The sequence below is a fragment of the Salvia miltiorrhiza genome, chromosome 1, assembly GCF_028751815.1.
Source record: "Salvia miltiorrhiza cultivar Shanhuang (shh) chromosome 1, IMPLAD_Smil_shh, whole genome shotgun sequence".
Lineage (NCBI taxonomy): Eukaryota > Viridiplantae > Streptophyta > Magnoliopsida > Lamiales > Lamiaceae > Salvia > Salvia miltiorrhiza.
Window position 1 is genome coordinate 47,126,413 of NC_080387.1, and position 20,851 is coordinate 47,147,263.

Sequence of the window (20,851 nt, forward strand, 5' to 3'; positions counted from 1 at the left end):
GCTTTGGTTGATAATTTTTTTATTATATCTATATCTATTTATATCTACGAAAAAAAATACACAGCAAAAAAGATATGGAATCCCTCTTTTTTCATCTCTCTTTCATTTTTTACAGCTGTTTCACAACTTTGATTTAAATCATATTTACTCTTTTATGTGAATGATTGTTTTAATATATTTTCTAAAAAATAAATGTTTTAAATTAATTTAATTCTCACATTTTAGATGCACATAAATAATAAATAAGGCAATATAATGAATATGCAACAGATATCATTCTCATTGCATATTAGAAAATAAAAAATACAATAACTGAGCTGGTGAAACTGATGCAGCCCGAACAGAGCCAAGCTCGCGCCAGAGCAGAGAAATCAAGAGGCCAGAGCAGAGAAATCAAAAGCCCATAGCAGCGAAGTCATGCATTCGCCAGAGAAATCAAAAGGCCAGAGCAGAGAAATCACAACCCAGAGCTTTCAAACTCAACTCTGTAATCAAGATAAAAGACACACTGTCTAACAAATGACAACATTACAGAAGGCTAAAACACTTACACATTTCTAAATACTTCTTTATACACAACATTCAAAGTAGAATCGCATGTGTCATCACCATCATCACCACAAATGAGTACCTTCAAACCTGCTCGACATGTAACTCTGGAAAAAGCTACATATAGCTGGCCATGAGTGAAAACCGGTTTTTTAAGATACAACCCAACATGTGAAAGAGATTGGCCTTGACTTTTGTTTATTGTCATTGCATATGACACCATCAATGGGAACTGTCGACGCATAAACTTAAACGGTAATCTACTATCAGACGGTATAAGTGACAATCGAGGTATGACAACTGCATGCCCTGCATTATAACCAACCGACACCGTTGCTTCAACAACATGAGTACCTAATCTCGTGATAACTAATCTTGTGCCATTACACAAGCCATTACCAGGATCGATATTTCTCAATAACATAACCGGACTACCAACCTTCAGTACTTTTTCGTGATTGGGTGTGCCCGAACACCTCAAGGTATTCAAAAATTCTTGAGTATGCAACTCCTCATTACCATTAGAATTTGACGATGACTTGCAACAACTATCATAACTAAAATATACTCGAGACTCAGCTGAATTTTGGGAAGTCATGTACTCATTCACTGAATTAACCATGTCTAATGTAGGTGCCAATATTGCACGATTTCCCAAAACTGAATTCCCAACACCAGAGTAATCATAATTTGGATATGTGCTTGATACTATCGTTTCGAGTGCATCCCCAACATTCTTCAACAAAATGTCTGCTGGAAGTGTAATAGTAATCTCTCCATCATTTGGTCCTCCAATAGTACCATCTCCAACACGTGAAATCCAATCAGCAAACTCAGATACTTTTGCAGCCTCATCTCCACTACCAATATTCATGAGTCTCATATTTTGAGTTAAATGCAAAACTTTGCATTTCTCCCACAGATAAGAAGAATTAATTGTTGTATTAACCACATCTTGTCGACTACCTTTACAAATAACAGGCAATATTTGACGAAAGTCACCACCAAATACAACTGTTTTCCCACCATAAGGCAGCTCAAAGCTCGAAGCATTCGTGAATCGCATTAGATCACGTAAAGTTCGATCTAAAGCTTCAAAGCAATGCTTGTGCATCATTGGAGCTTCATCCCATATGATTAGCTTGGCAATTATAATAAGCTCTGCCAATTCACTACCCTGCTTTATATTGCACACAGAATCTTCACTAACATTGATTGGAATCTTAAAACGGGAATGAGCAGTTCTTCCACCAGGTAATAACAACGAAGCAATACCACTTGAAGCAACATTAATCACAATTTCTCCTTTACAACGTATTCCAGCAGACAATGACTTCCAAAGAAATGTTTTGCCAGTACCTCCATATCCATACACAAAGAACAGCCCACTATTTTTTGATTCAACATATTTCATTATCACATCATACACACAACGTTGCTCATCATTGAACTTTGAAACAAATTGAACATGCTCTCTTGCCAAAGATTCTTTATCATACTCCAACTCATCACTGATAACACTCATGTTTCCATGGTTTTTAGTGTTCATATGATGTTATTTTATAGGAAACTGAGTGTTGGATGATTGTTTTATGCTTAATTTGCTTTATCTTTTGAAACATGATTCTTATTCGAACTTTCAAGGAAATTTCAGGTTTATTGAGTTCGAATTTGGAAAACTTATCTGAAATAGAAGTTGTAGATTGTCTCGATACGAGTTCTTGAGCGTAAACGGATCATAAATCGGAGTTCGGACGAGAAAGTTATGACCAAAAACATGAAAGTCGCGCGCAGCAGCGAAACGGCGGCGACCCCGCGGCGACCGGGCGGCGACCGCCGCCTGAAGAAGGAAAATTGTGCAGCAGCCGGCGACCCAGCCGGCGACCGCCGCGCAGCCCGCCGAGAAATCGGCGTGTCTGGCGATCAGGCGGTGCCCGCCGGGCGCCCGCCGCGTAATGAAGGAAAAACGTGAAGAATCCGGCGACCGCCGGGTGCCCGCCGTGCGATCGCCGTCAGCCCGCCTTTTTACGTTTTATTTCGTTTTTAAAGTCCTTTTCGAGCTCAAACTCTGTAGTTTTACCCTGACACTATATATAGGTCTTCCTTGTACCTATTCAGGGTTCCCAGCTTTAGTTTTTCAGTTTAAAAAACTTTCATATTTCAGTTTTATAGCTTTAGAACTTTTTAGCTTTCCAGTTTTCAAGGCTTGGATCAAGATTGAAGATTCAAGCCGCTACAATCGTTTCAATTCGGTTTTTATACAATTTGTTTTTACAATTGCGTTCAATTTAATTATGTTTATGTTTGATTTTATTATGTCTGGCTAATTCTTTTAATCTGAACCTAGGGTTTGTATATAGCTGATTGATTATGTGTTTTTGATTTATTGATATCAATTTTCCCTCCAACTTGTGATTCATGATTCCTGGTGCTTAATCTATTGTGAATTATCTGATCAATGATTTACATGTCTAGCTGTTCAGTTTGAGTCTTGAATGCGATAATTGTTCAGCCGATTCAGGAATGCATGATATAGTGTTAGCCTTGAGTCTTGAATGCGATAGGTGAAGCTATAGGAAGCTATTCTTTATGTGCTATTGGGAGTTAATTTATTCCTTGGAGTCTTGAATGTGAAAAGGGATTAATTAATCTACGTTCATAGGTGGTCGTTAGAGACGCTTGTGGATAATATAGTGATCTTTCATCAGGGTTGGATTAAAATTGGTAATTGAATCAATAGGTTGAATGCATGTAGTTGATTGGTGAAAATACATCCCTAGGGTCAGAGTTTTCCATATTTGAATTTATCTACGTATTTTTATTAGTTTCTATTTGCGTTTTAATTTACGTCAACCAATCTCTACCTTTCGTTGCCTGAATATTACTATAGTTTAATTAGGATTACTTAGAGTAATTCGTTATAATAGTCTCTGTGGATACGATACTCGGTTACTGATTTTGTGCTGCAATTGCACCGTGTTAGTTGCGGTAATTTGTTGCTAATAATTTAGTGATCAATCACTTATCAATCTATTTTGACGCACCTCAAAAAAATCACTACTGAGAAATGGCATAGATCCAAACTCACGCAAAGTTCTTCCAAGTTGAAGCAATGATTTCTCAATCTCCACCAAAGCAAAATTTTGTATTTCCAAATCACTCAACAATAAATCTGTAATATAGATTGAATACAATAAGTAAATATATGAAAAAAAAAAATCAAAATTCTTACAAAAAGGAATATAGTTAAGAAAAACAAATTCTAAATAATGAAATACCTGGATGTCGTAAATTTTTTCTTCGATTGTATAGAACATCATCCGATAAAAGTTTCCAGCAACTATTCCACACAACTTCAGGCCGACTAATCGATTCAGAAGATAACAATGTAGTAACAAATAATGATCTCAAAGATTTTGCAGAAGCCCAATGACTCGCCTCTATAATGCCATCAATATATTCTTTATCATCTTCTAATAACCCAAGAGCAAAGCAAGCGTCACGAAAATTATCATATTGTATTCCATCAACACATCGAATTTCTTCATAGCAAGTAACACCACGTACTATATTTAGAAGACACCTAAAATAATACAACTCCCCAGAGCCAGGAGCTATGAAAACCAACCTTCCTATAGAATATCCTTTTTTCCTTGGCTGCCAAACACTATCCTCTTCGTTCCACCTAAACTTTGTCGGATACTGCGCATAAGTCAGACTTCTACCTTCAGGATAAATTTTATTAGCTTTCATCCACTCTGAAAATATAGTCCGTGATACTGTTTTCCGATCAAGAACAACATCCACAGGATCTGACTCAGAGAAAACAACAAATTGCTCATCTGGTAGATGAAAACTCAAACGCTTAACTGGTGGATCTTTAAACTGCACAACAAACCCCAATATTCTCCACATGGCTTCACATGGGGAGATATATCTACAATCATAGTACAATTTGACCTCATCAACACACTTTTGTACTTCGCCCCCTGTATTAGACTGATAGAAAGACGTCGTCACGCGATCATTACCTTTATTAATATACTTAAACAAATACTTCACAGAACGCGACTGATTGCACCATTCAACATTCACATGACCACCGTATTTCATGAGTAAAAACCGATTATGAGGTACAACATATCTATTATCTAGAGATACACCATTCTTCAATATAACATTACCATTGTTACGTCTCCGATATACAGGGTAACCAGATTCATCTACAGTCGTCACATCCACATATTTCTTCGAAAAATATTTGCTACATCGACCATCGAACATGCATGGAGATTTAGGTCTATCTATACCACAGGGACCGTGCAACATAAAATCACGAACAGCTGCAAAGTAAGTAGGATCATCATCTTCATTTGGAATTTCTGCTGATATAATTTTATCTATCCCACTTGGATTGCAGTTTTGATCTTCCTTAGATAGGAAAAGCAGAATGTGCGCATGAGGCAAACCTCGTTTCTGAAACTCCACTGTGTATATAACTGTAAATAAAAAAAATAATGTTTCAAAGAAATAATGAACATGCAAAAACAAAAACATATTCATACACAAACATAAATACCTTACCAGCTGTTACTTTCCCAAATATGGCCTTCGCCCGCAAATCAATTATGAAATTATCCAACTTCACTTTAAACACACGAGATATTATATCCGGACGATCTTCAGCCTTTAAACCTCTACTCTGAACATATCGAACAATCTCTGGCCATTTCGGATTACATGTAAACGTAATAAATAAATTACGATACCCAACGGAACCACATATTGCCATAGCATCTTGATAATTTTGAATCATGTATCGTGCACCACCAGTGAAAGACGAAGGCAGAATAACTCTCTTTCCATATTTGACAGGATCCGTGTCACCCCTCAACACACCATCTGCCAAACCTTTATACAACTCCGCACGTAGCTTTTTTTGTTGTGTTCTTACAAACTTTAATCTTCCTGATTCAACCATGGTGTAAGCATCTACAACAAATTGCTGAAAAAGTCGGCGACAATACAAAATATTGGGTGGCTCAAACTGTCTTTCATGTAATCGAAAAGCAAAATATTCTTTTGGACTAACTCTACTTCTAGAAGTAGATCCCCAATTCTCTGAAAACCCAATATCCTCTCGATAACAATCATCCCCAAACGGAAAAATAAGAGGATATTGCAATGCCAGATAAGAAGGATGTAGTTCATTAATTCGCTTTAGCACACCATTTTTGCATTCAATAATAATATCTCTATCACCCATTGCTTCGTCAATGTCTCCTACTATCAACACAGCAACCTCCGACACTGACGGAAGATTATATGTTCTACCATCTTTGCCTCGCTTACCAAGTAACCTTAACTTCACTTCTGCCGAATTAGAATCACTAATCTTGTTTCTTGCCATTCGAAAAGACTTAACCAATATATTACACTCATCCAACATACTTTGAATATCCAAAACAATCTCAGCATGCAAATCATCAACATCTTTTTTTTGTCTACAAAAAAAAAATCATAATATAATCCAATATATGAAGCTTTGAAATATTTTAACTTGTTCCCTTTTGTTCAAAAAAAATGCATACCTGACTGACAACAATCTATTGTCAACTTCATTTTCAGTGTCGTATATGTACAAATGAGCAAACTTCGGCCTACATCCTTCTAACGGCATTAAACTACCCATTAAATGATAGTTTTCACCATGCAAGCGAAACACTGGAGGCGCATTTCCCCTATTCAAACTGTTATCAATCTTTTCTCCCATCGAAGTAAATCCAAACATGCTGTTGTATGATCTGATGTTCGTACAAAAATTTTTGCTCTTCAAATCACTACCATACAACAACTTTCGAAGAACTTCAGGATGAGTTTCAACATTAGGTAACTCAATCTTACCATGCATACAACACAAAGAATATTTTGGTTCTTTCGCTTTATAATGTTTATCCAACCTTTCTTCGTACAAGAAAAAAGCACCGCAATAAACGCAAATACAAAGTGGATCACCCATATCCCAATACTCTGAAACACCCAAAAAAAATATGTATTATTCTCTCACGTTACAAAAACTCCATAACACATCAAATTCATAACACAATAAAATAAATACACATTCACTCTATAAATAATTCCATAATCAATAAATAATAAATATCTTATTACTTACAAAAATATATATAATGCATAATATTATTTGAACAACAAAAATTAATTAACTACACTTCCATATGAAATAGTAAGATTCATTTATTACTTTTTTTAATAATGTTATGCTTTCTTTTAATTGTTTTTCTTTATCTTTTTGCTTTTTTTTCACTTAAAAACTCGGAATCTCTGCTCTGGATCGACTTCGCTGCTCTGGAGCGACTTCGCTGCTCTGGATCGACTTCGCTGCTCCGGAGCGACTTCTCTACTCTGGAATGACTTCGCTGTTCTGGATCGATTTCGCTGCTGTGGAGCGACTACACTGTTCTGGAGCAATTTCTCTGCTCTGGAGATACTTCGCTGCTCTGTAGCGAATGCGCTGCTCTGGAGCTACTTCTCTGCTCTGGAACTACTTCGTTGCTCTGGATCGACTTCGCGGCTCTCGAGCGACTTCTCTGCTCTGGAGCTACTTCGCTGCTCTAGAGCGACTTCGCTGCTCTGGAACGTCTTCTCTGCTGCTCTGGCGATTTCGCTGCTCTGTCGATTTCGATGCTCTGTCGATTTCGCTGCTCTGGCGCTTTCGCTGCTCTGGCGATTTCGCTGCTCTAGCGATTTCGTTGCTCGGGCCCGGCTGTCACCCTCGGCGGCTCCGTTCTTTTCTGTCTTGTTTTGGTTTGTTTTTCGCTGTGGGTGTTGTTTTTTCCTCGGTTTGGGGTTTTTTTGACTTTTGCCTTGTTAGCGCTTGTACTCTCAAGGGTTTTATTTTTTCTTTAATAAAATTTCTATTTCAGCACTTAAAAACTCGGAAATTCAATACATATAAAATACTCATATGAATTTTAATGTACACAACACGATAAAACCTTTAATATTACATATTTCTTCTAAATAATTTACTTCAAATACTGAAGTTAAAGTTGTCTGCACGATTACAATTGAAGTTATAGATCTTCTATTTAATAAACCTATTATTCATTCATTTAAACTTTTTCAAAAGAAATGATAACCATGCTTTTCATTATTTAATAAACATACTATTCAGTACTTTACACTTTCACTTTTTTCTAATAAATTCTTAACATATTTATTTTATAAATATTCCGATAAAATATATGGTTATTATATAGAGAATAACACAACCGAGTATGCATCAAATTTATTAATTAAATATTGAATATCAAAATATAACAAAAATAGAACTAAATTTAATAAAACACAAAACAGTATCGTACGACAATAATTAATTCTTTCAAAAAACTACAATTGATATTATTTGTACCTTTCACCGCTTGATCTCCAAGAATTTCCAATTTTTTTTTGTTTGATGATTCAGCTGCCAAAATAGTTTTCATACGACATTTGGAAATATCGATATCAATACCATGACTTCTTTCATTACTTTCGACCGTATCGTACGAGTTGCATTTCCTAACACTATTCACATCAATAGCATGACTAATTTTCGATTTACCACTTCCACCATCTACACCAATAATAACACAATAATTTACAAACAACAAATGAAAGTATTTCACCAAAAAAAATAAAAAAATTATAACACTTACAATTTGTTATGTCACCTAACACCTTCTTGAATGTAGATTTACCATTTGATGTAGATGCATCAAACTCATAACTAAAAGATTCGGAAGCATCTATACCTGATTTGTTATAACAACAATTAAACCAACAATTTCATAAATTGATATATTATATAGAGTTCACATGAACAGCACAATTATAAAACAAATAACATAGACTATAACTAAATTAAACAAACTCAAAATAGAGCCTCTTTCCCATTAAAATTAACAATTGAACCCAACAAAAAACATTTTAAAAAATTCTCGCCCCAGCTACAACACAAATCCTCGGCCCAGCTACAACACAAGGCCACTTGATTTAAACAAAATAAATGTGGCAGCGTATATACAGATTTAGAAAGAAAAACACTTGATTTAAACAAAAGAAATGTGCCAGCGTATATACAGATTTAGAAAGAAAAACAAAATTTCAAGGCAGCCAACATATATACAGATTTAGAAAGAAATGGGCCACTCAATTCTAATTAACATTAACTATTTTTTTAATCAAACCATTTCTGCATTTAATTATCTTCAACAACCAAAAAAATGCATTAATTGTCCTCCTCAAAACCCTACTATAAATACCAATGACAACACACGACGGCGCCGCACCGGCCTTTACAGCGCCCCTCTCTGCAAATTCTCTCTTCGCAGCCCTTTACAGCCCCCCTCTCTCCACCTCCGATCCATTTTTTTTCACTGCCATATCTACAAAGCATAAGCAACAATTTCTCTCTTCGCAGCCCACACTCTTTCTACTCTATTGGGTTTTTTTTTTACCATTCTACAAATCTGAAAAAACAACTTTTTCACAGAAGAATACAATACAGATATCCATTTGAAGAAGCGGTTGTTGCAGATCTAAAGGTATACGCTCTACATGCTAACTAAAAAAATTTTGTATCAAATTTTTTTCATTCTAAATTGCTTTGTTAATGATTTTTTGTTTCCACAGATTCAGATCGGCGAATATATTAGATCTACATAACTACATTGAATCACATCTTACATCCACAAAAAAAAAAGTTGAGTTTCCAAAAAATGTTAATCATCTAAATCTACATTTATGTAACTAAAAAACATTTCAATCCTCTATATCGCAGATTTTCGAAGAAGTAGTGTTCATCATTTACATCTACAACTACCTAATATAAGCAAGTAATCACTTATCTTCAAAAAGAATTCAAAATAAATCACCATTACACTCACATGATTCGACGATGTCTTCCTTCTTCCGTTTACCACATATCTTCGTAGATTTACTTAACTTCTTCATATCACCTTTTCACCACAGCAACAGTACCTTGGCCAAAACCCAAAAAAATAAGTCCCTTGTTAGTGAACACGTAGAATGATTTTATTAATTTGAAATGGCTTTGTAAACACTGTCAAGTTTTTTTTTATTCATCATTGTTTATATCTTCTTATGTGCTTTTTAACATACTAAGTATCCTTTTTTCATATATATGTACAATTGTAACAGTTCTAGAGTTCCATCAAACAGTACAAAAAAATTCCTTCAAATTCAGTTTAACTATTATGATATTTTACCTAAGATACTTTAGTTAAGAAATTCTCCTTCAAATTCAGTTTTACAAAAAAAAAAATCCTTCAAATTCAGTACCTTCAATACCTTCAATATGAATTACACACACATCATAATTCCTTCATTTTAACTATTATGATAATTTACATTGCTTTTCACTTAATTTTCCTTCAAATTCAGTTTTACAAAAAAAATATTAATCTCAGTGCAATTTTAAAACGAAAAAATTGGGTTTTTTTTACAATCGAGTCATAAACCAAATCATAAATCAATTTTTAATTCAGGCGCTACTCTATAATTTTTTTTTTCTATCATCATAAATGCGTTTCAGTCTGACCATGCTTTTTTTCTCTATCATAATAAATGATCTGTACAACTATTTTTTAATTCAGCTGCTAAGAAATGCTCTATAAAGCTATTCATCTGAATCACAAATAGTTGCAAAAGAATTTATTAATTGAGGCACTAAGAAATGGCGGCTATAGTACAAATTTGGAAGTAAAAAATTGAACTTTAAAAAAAAATCTTTCTCTAAGATTCGTATAATAAATATCAGCATTAATTAGTGCACATGCAAGCCCACACAAAATACATATACATATATCACGCAAATCAAAACAAAAATTGTGAGGCTCAAAATAAAAGCCGGGAAACTGTGTGTCTCGAATTGTATTTATGAAAGTAAATAGAATTCATGTTAAAAATTACTACAATAAATAAATTGGTGTATTTGTTGACACTTTTTAAAGTTCATGTTACAAATCAAAATATGTCCAAATTTAGTGTATTTATATGCCAATAACCCATAAAATAATAATAAATAAAATCGTAACCATGTAGTCAATACAGCGCCCATCAAACTTGTTAAATTTGGATAAATAAAAAGAACAGTTAAAATATCTTGGGCGGAGGGTGAAACTTTCTTCATTATTCAAAAATCAATTAATCATAATTATGAACAAATTATAAATAACTTAAAGAAGTCATATTGAAAAATCAATTAGAGCATTAATCATCCTTCTGTATTTTTAAAACAGAAGATCTTTATTTTTTTTGCATATTTATCTTTCTTTTTTTAATTTTTTTCATTCTTTAGTTTTTTTGTGTGTTTATCTTATAATTTTCATTTTCATAGATCTAATAATATCTACACTAATGGGTTCATAAAGAATAATTTTTTTATACTGAGATCTTTATTTTTTTTTCGCTTATTAGTTTTTGGTTTTGTACATTTTCATTTTTATTGTTTTGATAGTATCTTTAGGTTCTTTAAGTATGCCAGGGTTCACCGCTTGGTTCCCGAACCTCCTGTCTTCCCCACACGTACTCAAGTACTTGAATATTCGTCTTCTTCTTCTCTGTCACTTGACTTCTCTGCTCTGCCACTTCTTCCTCTCCTCTGCTCGAGAAGACTCGACTTCTCTGCTCTGGCAGACTTGACTTCTCTGCTCTGCCACTTCTTCCTCTCCTCTGCTCGAGAAGACTCGGCTTCTCTTCTCTGGCATACTTGAATTCTCTGATCTGGCACTTCTTCCTCTCCTTTGCTCGAGAAGACTCGGCTTCTCTGCTCTGGCAGAATTGACTTCTCTACTCTGCCACTTCTTCCTCTCCTCTGCTCGAGAAGACTCGGCTTCTCTGCTGTGGCAGACTTGACTTCTCTACTCTGCCACTTCTTCCTCTCCTCTGATCGAGAAGACTCGGCTTCTCTGCTCTGGCAGACTTGACTTCTCTCCTCTGCCACTTCTTCCTCTCCTCTGCTCGAGAAGACTCGGCTTCTCTGCTCTGGCAGACTTGACTTCTATGCTCTGCCACTTGACTTATTAATGGTATCAAAATCGTAAAAAACGTGTGGAGAGTTGGCCCAATTCTCATGAAAATGAGTGAAGAAAATTGGTACCAAAATATAGTATATATATTGAGCCTGTGCTCTCAAGGTTTTTTCAATCTTCTTTTTTCAATAAAATTTTCATTTCAGCAGATAAATTTTAACTTTAGTCTGCAAGGTTTAAAGTATTTTCTTTTAAGTGAAGTCTCTTGGTGCTAAAGTGAAGTATCTTGTATTTTATGTGAATGATTGTTTTAATATATTTTCTAAAAAATACAAATATGTCTGCATTAAAAAACAAATGTTTTAAATTAATTTAATTCTCACATTTTAGATGCACATAAATAATAAATAAGGCAATATAATGAATATGCAACAGATATCATTCTCATTGCATATTAGAAAATAAAAAATACAATAACTGAGCTATGTCTACTCAGATTTCCTACAGACAGCCCTTCTCATAATCATAACATGCTAATCTTACAGACTTGACTTAACTCTTACTTGCTTACATACTGATGAGGAGTAATATGTGCAGATTAGGGAAAGAATACAAATCAGAGGAATCGACCCCACTGGCGGGACGAATATGATAGAAGAGATACACTCATCAGAGAAGTCAATTCCATCAGAGAGGTCACCATCATCAGAGAAGTCATCCCCCTCAGAGAAGTCACCATTGCCAGAGAAGTCCTCCACGCCAGAGAAGTCATCCACGTCAGAGAAGTCCTCCACGCCAGAGAAGTCATCAACGTCAGAGAAATCCTCCACGCCAGAGAGGTCATCCACGTCAGAGAAGTCCTCCACGCCAGGGAAGTCATCCGTGCCAGAGAGATCGCCTCTTTCAGAAGGATCGCCAAAGACGCGGAGGATTTTCCCGCGTGAAGATGAAATTCCTGATATACCCTTCAATCACGTCAAACGCATGCACTAGCATCAATTTTACCTTTTTACCCTCAATTGTAATCTATAAATAGGCCTCGTGCTCGTGTATTACATTTTTTACGCTATCACTCGCTTTTGAATACAACAGCTACATTTTGCTCTCGTGTTCAATTCTCCGATTATTACTCTTTCCGATCGACGTTACTAGGTATAGTCTACACTTTATGTCTTATAGTTTAGGTGTTGGTTTCGTTAAACACCAACTGGCGCCGTCTGTGGGAAAGCTACTGAGCTAGGATGTGAGACCACGGTCGCCGGCGTACGCAGATCTGAAATTCCAATCGGATTTGCGGGCGTTGGCACCAATCGAGCCGATAATTCGGACACCCAACTGTTTTTAATCAGTTAATTGTATCTTCCGGGTTAATATGATGTTAATCTGCTGTGATTTGCGTTGATTTATGTTTTTGGTGCATGGGAAAAGGTGGCGACGGGCATAAGTCAGGAATCGGGGAATTCTACGTTTATTTACCGTTTGTTTGGTTTAACTGTTTACGAACGAGGGGTTTCCTTGTAGAATTGACGTTTTCATCACCGATCTAATGTTTTGCATGAGGAAATTGTGATGTGAGGCTCTCTTTTGATTATGTTGGGTGCTTTTTTCTTACGGATCTAGTGTTTTGCGTCGATGAACTGCGGACTGACCTCGTATCTCCGGTATCTTGGGTTTATGTTGTTAGTATACGGGTGTTTTACGTATAAACGGGACAATTGTGGGTGATCTTCATGTTTTCTCCGATAATCTTTGAATTATGCTTGTGGGCTGTTGAGTATTATTCTGTTTTTGGGAGGATGTGAGGTTTTGTTGTTAATTAGGGGCTTTGCACTGATGAAAGATTATTCCGCACTTTGTCTCTTTTTTCATGAACTTCTTTACTGCTGATTTACGGGTTTCGCACCGATTAATACGTCGATTAGTGTTTTGGTGTTGTTATCATGAGGTTTGTATTGCTGATGGGTGGATAATTTGCGTTTAAAAGAATAATTATGGATGTCCTTCATGCTTGCTTAAACTAATTTTCGTTCTATGCGTTGAATACTGCTTTACGCTAATAATTTGGGTGATGGTCGCAATAATCCTGTTGTTTATAGGCTTTGTGATCATTATAGGACAGGATCATGTTAATCTTGGGTTGATTGCCGTGTTAATCTTGTTCGTTTCCTTACATAGCTCTCGTTTATCTATCATTTCTAACGCATTACGCTAATAAGTTTGTTGGTGGTTGCCCTGTTTTTGCTTGTCTTTGGATTTCCTATTTTGGTTCTTTGGGTGCTCTGTTTTCTCCGCCGGACATTGGTGAGGGTTCACGGGGGAAACCATTGTTATGCGGGCTCTGTTTTCTCAATCTATGCCCTGGGTTTATTTCCCAGTGCATAGAGTTACTGCGTGAGGAATTTTTTAACGGTCTCTGTACCGGTAGCCGGGATTTCTTATTGGATTTCTTATATCGGGATTTCAATCGGCAACAGAGGGTTTATTCTTTTGTCGTTAGAATGGTTTCTCACTTTGTTTATGTGTAGGTACCATGGGATCCTCTGATACACACCGCAACCTAGAAAAGGAGTTCGACTCCGCTGCGCTCACCACTGAGGTGCCTACCTCTTTGTTCAACAACTTGCAGGGCAACACAACCTTCGCTACACCGCCGGGATTCCCCGCTGTCTCAGCTACTCCGCTGATGGGATTAAATAGTAACTTCCAGAGGTCTGCTCTGGTGACACCAGGATCAGAGGTGCCGAGCTTGGCCCCCACATCTGGTGGGGGATCGATTAACTTTGGGATAGCAGAGCAGATGATGGCCTTGCTCAGTTACGCTAACATGCGCCAGGCAATGGGAACTCCGATGCTGTCTATCATGCCTACTGTAGCTCCCCTGGTTGGAGCAGCAAACCCGCAGTGCACTGAGGCCCCACCTCCAGCTGCTCAGGAGGTAAACACTTTGGCAATCAACAAGCAAGCTGTGATGCCTCTGGAACTGCGAGGGGACCCTGCTGACAGGGAAGTGGAAAGAAGACCAGAGGGGAGCCGGGTCAGACTCAACAGTGTTGTTAGAAAGGAGAGGGTTGACGAGTCTGATAGTCAATCCGTCTCCCTTGCGTTCGAGGAAGAGAGACCAAAGGAAAAGGCACGGTTGAAAAACCAGGTGTCCCAGCTGAAACACCAACTCCAGGACCTGGAGGAATCACTGAGGGAGAAATCCCGGAGGGAGGACAGGGAACAAAGGTCAGGAAAATCACACCGGGTAGAGAAGTCCCATCGGTCAGAAAAATCGCGCTACACAGAGAGGTCAGAGGAACGGGAGCTGGAGTATTCCTCTGGCAGACCTGAATATAGAATTCACAAATGCCACGCTCGTGACGCACCCAGGGATAGAAGGGAGCAGGGGAGGCATAAGGAGGACAAGAGGACTAAGACTTCACGATTTCACCCCATCAGCAACCGTAGTCCTTTCTCTGATGATATCCTGGCAGATACCTTACCCAGAAGTTACAAGCCCATCTCGTTGGATTATGATGGCACTACCGATCCGGAGGTGCACCTCAATCGGTTTGAAGGGTTAGTCACGTTGCATATGTACACGGAGGGCATCAAGTGCCGCATCTTTTCAACTACGCTTACTGGACCGGCTCAGTTGTGGTTTGGGATGCTTCCTCCGAAATCTATTCATTCCTTTGAGGATCTACAAACTCATTTTTTACGTCAGTTCGCGAGTTCGCGGAGGGTAGGGAAATCAGCTCTTTCGCTAATGGATATCAAGCAAGATCAGGGTGAAACGTTGCGGGAATATACAGCAAGATTTAATCTCGCTGCTCTGGAGGTACCAGAGGCAGAATCACAAATCAAGAATTGCGCCTATGTCAGAGGACTCAGGCCAGGAATCTTTTTTTACGAATTGCAAATTCGTCCAGCAAGGGATTTTGATGACATTATGGCAAGGTTGCCAGGTTATTTGCAGTTGGAGGATGCCAAGATGGCAAGAAAAGTGGAGAATGATAAGCATAGGGTCAAGAAAGCTGAGGAAGCACCTGAAAAACAGAGACACCAGGACAGGGCCCCGTTCAGAGGGTTGCCTCCGCGGGTATTGCCACCACAAGGAGGAATGTCGTCCCATCAGCAGCGCACAGTGAATGAGGTTACGCGGTTTACTGAGTACACACCCTTGAATAAACCACAGGAAGAAATTTTTCATTTGATAAAGGATCAGCCGTTCTTTCGGGCACCGGGAACCTACCGGACTGGGCCGCCACAGGAGGGGCCTAATAATAAGTTGTGCGAATATCACAATTCCTTCGGGCATTACACGAAATATTGTGGACATCTTAAACACCAATTGGAGTTACTGGTGCGCCAGGGATATCTCGACCACTTCATTGATAGAGGAAATGAGGGCCAGAGGAGAACAGATCAGAGAGATCAGCGAGATCAGAGGGATCAGAGGGATCAACGAGATCAGAGGGATCAAAGAAATAACCGGGATCAGCGACAAGAGCAGGGGAACAACAGAGATCGCAGGCTTGATGACAATCGGGATAATCGCAGAGAGGGGGCAGTCAGGCAGGCTCCTCCTCCCCCCCCATACAGGAGGGAAGTTCACATGATTTGCGGAGAGAACGGGATGCCCACATCAAATCGGGCCAAAAAACAAGTCGTCAGAGCAGTCAAAACAGGGTACTATCCTAAAAGGGTCATGGAAATCACGAATGCAGCAGAAGAGCCTGCGATCACTTTTGGAGCAGAAGATATACGCACATTGATGTACCCGCATGATGATGCGCTGGTCATTACGGCAGACATTGCTGGCTGCATTATTCACCGTATTTTTGTAGATTCGGGTAGTGCTGTAAACATCTTGTACAAGGAATGCCTTCAAAACATGGGAATCGAAGCCCGTATTGAGCCAACAAATGCCCCTTTGTTTGGGTTCGGGGGAGAGATGGTCATGCCGTTAGGTTATGTGGAGTTGCCAATAATTCTGGGTGCTAATGCTGCTAGCAGCAAGACAAGGATGGCACGATTCTTAGTTGTGGACATGCCAAAACCCTCATACAATGTCATACTCGGTCGGCCTGCCTTGACGGCGTTCAGGGCGGTTATCTCTTTATTTCACCTAAAAATGAAGTTTCCAATCGAGGGTGGAAGAGTGGGAGAAGTTTGCGGCGATCAAACAACATCAAAAGCATGCCACGTACAAATGCTCACACAGTCAGCGGGACAGAAAAGGGAAAGACGGACAGAGGGGTCGGACGCCCGGAAGAGGGGGAAAGTGGGCGAGGTGCACGCCCCAGCAGAAGAGCGCCAAGAGTTGGCGGATTTGTTAAAAGACAGAGACTCCACAGAGAAAACCGCGCTGGTGTCCACTAGCGATGTTTGCAATATGATCGAATTGTTTCCAGGGAAAGAGGGTTTCCAGACAAAGGTTGGATCTACCATGAGTGATCAAGTCAGAGAAGAGCTCATTAGCTGTCTTCGGCGAAATGCGGATGTATTCGCATTCAGCACCGCAGATCTAAAAGGAATTGATAGAGAACTAGCAGAGCATTGCCTCAACGTGGACCCTAAGGTTAAGCCGGTGAAACAGCGGACAAGGAATTTTGGGGCTGAAAAGGACGCTGCAATCAGAGAGCAGGTCTATGAATTACTGAAAGCCGGGCATATTGTGGAGGTGCAATATCCAGAGTGGATCTCAAACGCGGTGATGGTACCCAAGAAAACAAACACTTGGAGGATGTGTGTGGATTTCAGAGATTTAAACGCCGCTTGCCCAAAGGACCACTATCCTCTGCCGAGGATTGATCAATTGGTGGATTCTACTTCAGGGTGTGCCTTATTATCCATGATGGATGCATACCAGGGATATCATCAGGTAAAGATGAACAGGGGAGACATCGCCAAAACAGCCTTTGCCGTTTGTTGCGGAGTATATGGATGGAGAAGTATGCCTTTCGGCTTAAAAAATGCGGGAGCCACGTATCAGCGAATGATGGAAAAAATTTTCAAAGACCAGCTGGCTAAGAATATCTCAGTATACGTGGATGATATGCTTGTTTGGAGTGTGAGGGCAGAGGATCATGTTTCTGACCTGGAGGAGATCTTTACAGTGGTCAGAGACCATCGACTTATGTTGAATCCAGCAAAATGCACCTTTGGGGTCACAACAGGGAAGTTCTTGGGATATAAAGTCACGCCTGCAGGGATTGAGGTCAACGCCGAAAAGGTCAAAGCTATTATGGAAATGACACCGCCTAGAGGAATCAAGGAGGTGCAGACTCTGAATGGGCGCATCACTGCTCTGAGCAGGTTCATCTCACGATCGGCAGAACGTAGTATGCCGTTTTTCAAAGTATTGAGGAAGGGAAGTAAGTTTCTGTGGACAGAGGAATGCCGAGCGGCATTTGAGGATCTTAAGGTATATCTGGCAAAGCTCCCGACTCTGACCAAACCGGTCCCGGGAGAAACGTTGTATCTATATATAGCGGTGGGAGAGGATGCGATCAGCTCTGTGCTTATCAGGGAAGAGGGGAATCATCAAAAGCCCATCTATTTCGTCAGCCGAATTATTCAAGGTTCTGAATTGAATTATACAGAGATTGAGAAGGCTGCTCTGGTAGTCATGGTCACGGCTAGGGCTGTAAACAAGCCGAGTCGAATACAAGCAGGCTCGAGCTCGGCTCGTTTAAATATTCGGGTGTTCGAGCTCGGCTCGAGCTCAATTCGAGCTTTTATCTTGATGATCGAGCTCGGCTCGTCACCCACATACTAAGCTCGAGCTCGGTTCGAGTTCGACTCGGGTGATGCTCGATAATGTCGAATTCGAGCTTGAGCTCGAGCTCGACTCGTTAGATGTTCGTATATATGATGTTCAAGCTCGAATTTTTTATAAATTCAAGAAAATCTTCTTAATTAATATGTTATTCGAGTTCGAGTTTGACTCGTTTAAGGCTCGTGTACTAACTCGACTGAAGGTTCGTGAACAGGCTCGCGAACATGTTCGTGAACAATCGAATTCGAACATGTTCGCGAGCTCAACGAGCCGAGCACTGTCAGGCTCGAGCTCGGCTCGATAAAAATTTCGAGCTCGAAATCAGGCTCGAGCTCGGCTCGTTTATTATCGAATCGAGCTCCGAACGAGCTTTTTTCGAGCCGAATCTCGAATAGCTCGCGAGTAGCTCTGTTCATTTACAGCCCTAGTCACGGCGAGAAAGTTGAGGCCTTACTTCTTGTCACATCGGGTGGTGGTGCGCACTGCTCTACCTTTCAAACAAGTTTTGGGACGCCCGGATTTGTCGGGGAGAATGGTTAAATGGGCTGTGGAGTTGGGGGAGTATGATGTGGACTATGAGCCGAGAACGGCGATCAAGGCGCAAGCGCTGGCAGATTTCCTACAAGAAACAACTCGGCGTCCCGTGCCAGAGTTCTGGGTTGCTTTTGTGGATGGATCGGTAACAAAAGAAGGGTGCGGAATCGGGGTTTATATCACTTCGCCGGGTTATGGGACATACCAGTTTGCCATCAAATTCACTTGTCGATTATCCAACAATGAAGCGGAATATGAGGCCGTGGTCAGAGGGGCTCATATCTTGTCAGAGCTTAAAGCCGAGTGTGTCATCATAAAGACAGACTCCCAGTTGGTTGCACAACAGTTCTCGGGAAGTTATAATATCAAGGATCAGAGGATGAAGGCGTACCATACCAAAATTAGCGAAATGAAAGAAAAGTTCATGGAATTTAAGCTCGAACAGATTTCTCGGGAGGAGAACACGAAGGCCGACCTACTGGCGCGCATGGCTAGCGCAGTAGAGCAAACTTGGAGCGACGAGATTATTTTACTCTGTGATACCAGGGAGATGGAAACTTCGCAGGTGTTCTCGGTAGAGATCAGAGATGATTGGCGGGCTCCGATTATACACTTTCTGAAGACAGGGGAGCGGCTGAGCAGAGAATCCAATCAGAGGGCTCGCTATGAGAATTACTGCTTAATCAACGACCAACTCTTCAAACGATCTTTCACTCAACCTTTGCTCAAATGTTTATCTCCAGAGGAAGCTAATTTTGCTTTGCAAGAAATTCATGCAGGTTGCTGTGGTGGGCATACGGGATTTCGGGATCTAGTGCGCAAAATTATCCGGGCCGGGTTCTATTGGCCTCACATCAACAAGGAGGCCAGAGAGTTCGTCCGCAAGTGCGAAGCTTGCCAGAGACATGCAGGGCGAATCAATGTACCAGGGGAGCCTATGGGTGTCATGTACGCGGCATGTCCGTTTGACAAATGGGGCATTGATATAGTTGGAAAGTTGCCTACAGCACCGGGAGGAAAATGCTTTCTTATCGTGGCAGTAGATTATTTTTCTAAATGGGTCGAGGCCGAGGCTGTGGGCAAGATTGATGAAGTTACAGTGGAGCGCTTTATTTGGAGAAACATCTGTTGCAGATTCGGGGTACCGAGAATCATTGTATCTGATAACGGGACTCAGTTCACAGGGCAAAGGATCGCGGATTTCTGCGACCGAATGGACATCACACAGCGTTTCGTCTCGGTGGCCCACCCACAAGCCAATGGCCAAGTGGAGCTGGCTAACAGAACCATTTGTGAAGGGATTAAGAAGAGGCTGAATCAGAGCAAAGGGAAGTGGGTTGAAGAATTGGATACCGTCCTCTGGGCTTATCGCACTAGTCCAAAGACGGCAACAGGGGAGGCTCCTTTCACGCTAGTATATGGATCCAATGCGGTGATACCAGCAGAGGCCAGATTGGAATCATATCGCATTATCACCTATGATACAGAGCATAACACCGATCTTCGAAGAACGGAGCTAGACCTTGTGGAAGCACAGCGGGAAGAAGCGCAAATCAGAGCAGCAAAATATAAAGGTGTCATCAAAGCAGGCTACGACAAAAGGGTCAGAGCACGAAAGCTGGTCAAGGGCGATCTAGTCTTGAAAAGAGCCGATGCATTAAAGGCAGTGGGCAAGTTTGAAGCAAACTGGGAAGGACCGTTCGTAATCACAGAGGTCTTGGGTGGGGGAGCGTACATATTGTCGGATTCAGACGGCAGAGCTCTCCCCAGGCCATGGAATATAAACACACTCAAAAGGTTCTATGTATAACTGCTTCTTAGCAGGAATAATCACTTGTAGACCGGATACTCTTTTTCCCCACAGGGGTTTTAACGAGGTCCGGGGCCATAATATCAATAAAACAGATATGTGGTTCTAGGGAATTCCCTTGTGTCGTTTCATTTATTT

General features: G+C 39.9%; 2 protein-coding genes and 1 long non-coding RNA gene across 6 annotated transcripts; 1 reads left to right on the forward strand and 2 right to left on the reverse strand.

Moving 5' to 3' along the window:
* Positions 1 to 547: 547 nt before the first annotated feature.
* LOC131008993 (uncharacterized) lies at positions 548 to 2,074 on the reverse strand. The gene is made up of 2 exons (XM_057936160.1): positions 1,454 to 2,074; positions 548 to 1,087 (listed from the first exon to the last, which is right to left on the reverse strand). The coding sequence occupies exons 1-2, from the start codon at positions 2,072 to 2,074 to the stop codon at positions 548 to 550; spliced, it is 1,161 nt and encodes a 386-aa protein (XP_057792143.1).
* Positions 2,075 to 3,563: 1,489 nt separating this feature from the next.
* Positions 3,564 to 6,322, reverse strand: LOC131008997 (uncharacterized). The gene is made up of 4 exons (XM_057936174.1): positions 6,141 to 6,322; positions 5,134 to 6,053; positions 3,828 to 5,048; positions 3,564 to 3,721 (listed from the first exon to the last, which is right to left on the reverse strand). Exons 1-4 carry the CDS (start codon positions 6,320 to 6,322, stop codon positions 3,564 to 3,566), a joined length of 2,481 nt encoding a protein of 826 aa, XP_057792157.1.
* A 2,322-nt stretch (positions 6,323 to 8,644) lies between these two features.
* Positions 8,645 to 12,718, forward strand: LOC130987651 (uncharacterized). Of its 4 annotated transcripts, none has more exons than XR_009089814.1 (3): positions 8,645 to 9,155; positions 9,244 to 9,446; positions 12,201 to 12,718. It is a non-coding gene; the product is annotated as an uncharacterized LOC130987651 (long non-coding RNA). The 4 variants fall into 4 exon arrangements; XR_009089813.1 differs by lacking the exon at positions 12,201 to 12,718 and adding an exon at positions 9,879 to 9,909 and having other exon boundaries at positions 9,244 to 9,791; XR_009089812.1 differs by having other exon boundaries at positions 9,244 to 12,718.
* Positions 12,719 to 20,851: the final 8,133 nt, after the last annotated feature.

Excerpts from the sequence above, each read along its gene's own strand:
- LOC131008993 (XM_057936160.1), bottom strand. The coding sequence starts at position 2,074 with ATGAGTGTTATCAGTGATGAGTTGGAGTATGATAAAGAATCTTTGGCA. Across the intron at positions 1,088-1,453 it reads ATCTGTGGGAGAAATGCAAA|TCATCGTCAAATTCTAATGG; the intron begins GTTTTGCATTTA and ends AGTTGTTGCAAG.
- LOC131008997 (XM_057936174.1), bottom strand. The coding sequence starts at position 6,322 with ATGGGAGAAAAGATTGATAACAGTTTGAATAGGGGAAATGCGCCTCCA. Across the intron at positions 6,054-6,140 it reads AATAGATTGTTGTCAGTCAG|ACAAAAAAAAGATGTTGATG; the intron begins GTATGCATTTTT and ends TTTTTTTTGTAG. Across the intron at positions 5,049-5,133 it reads ATTTGGGAAAGTAACAGCTG|TTATATACACAGTGGAGTTT; the intron begins GTAAGGTATTTA and ends TTTTATTTACAG.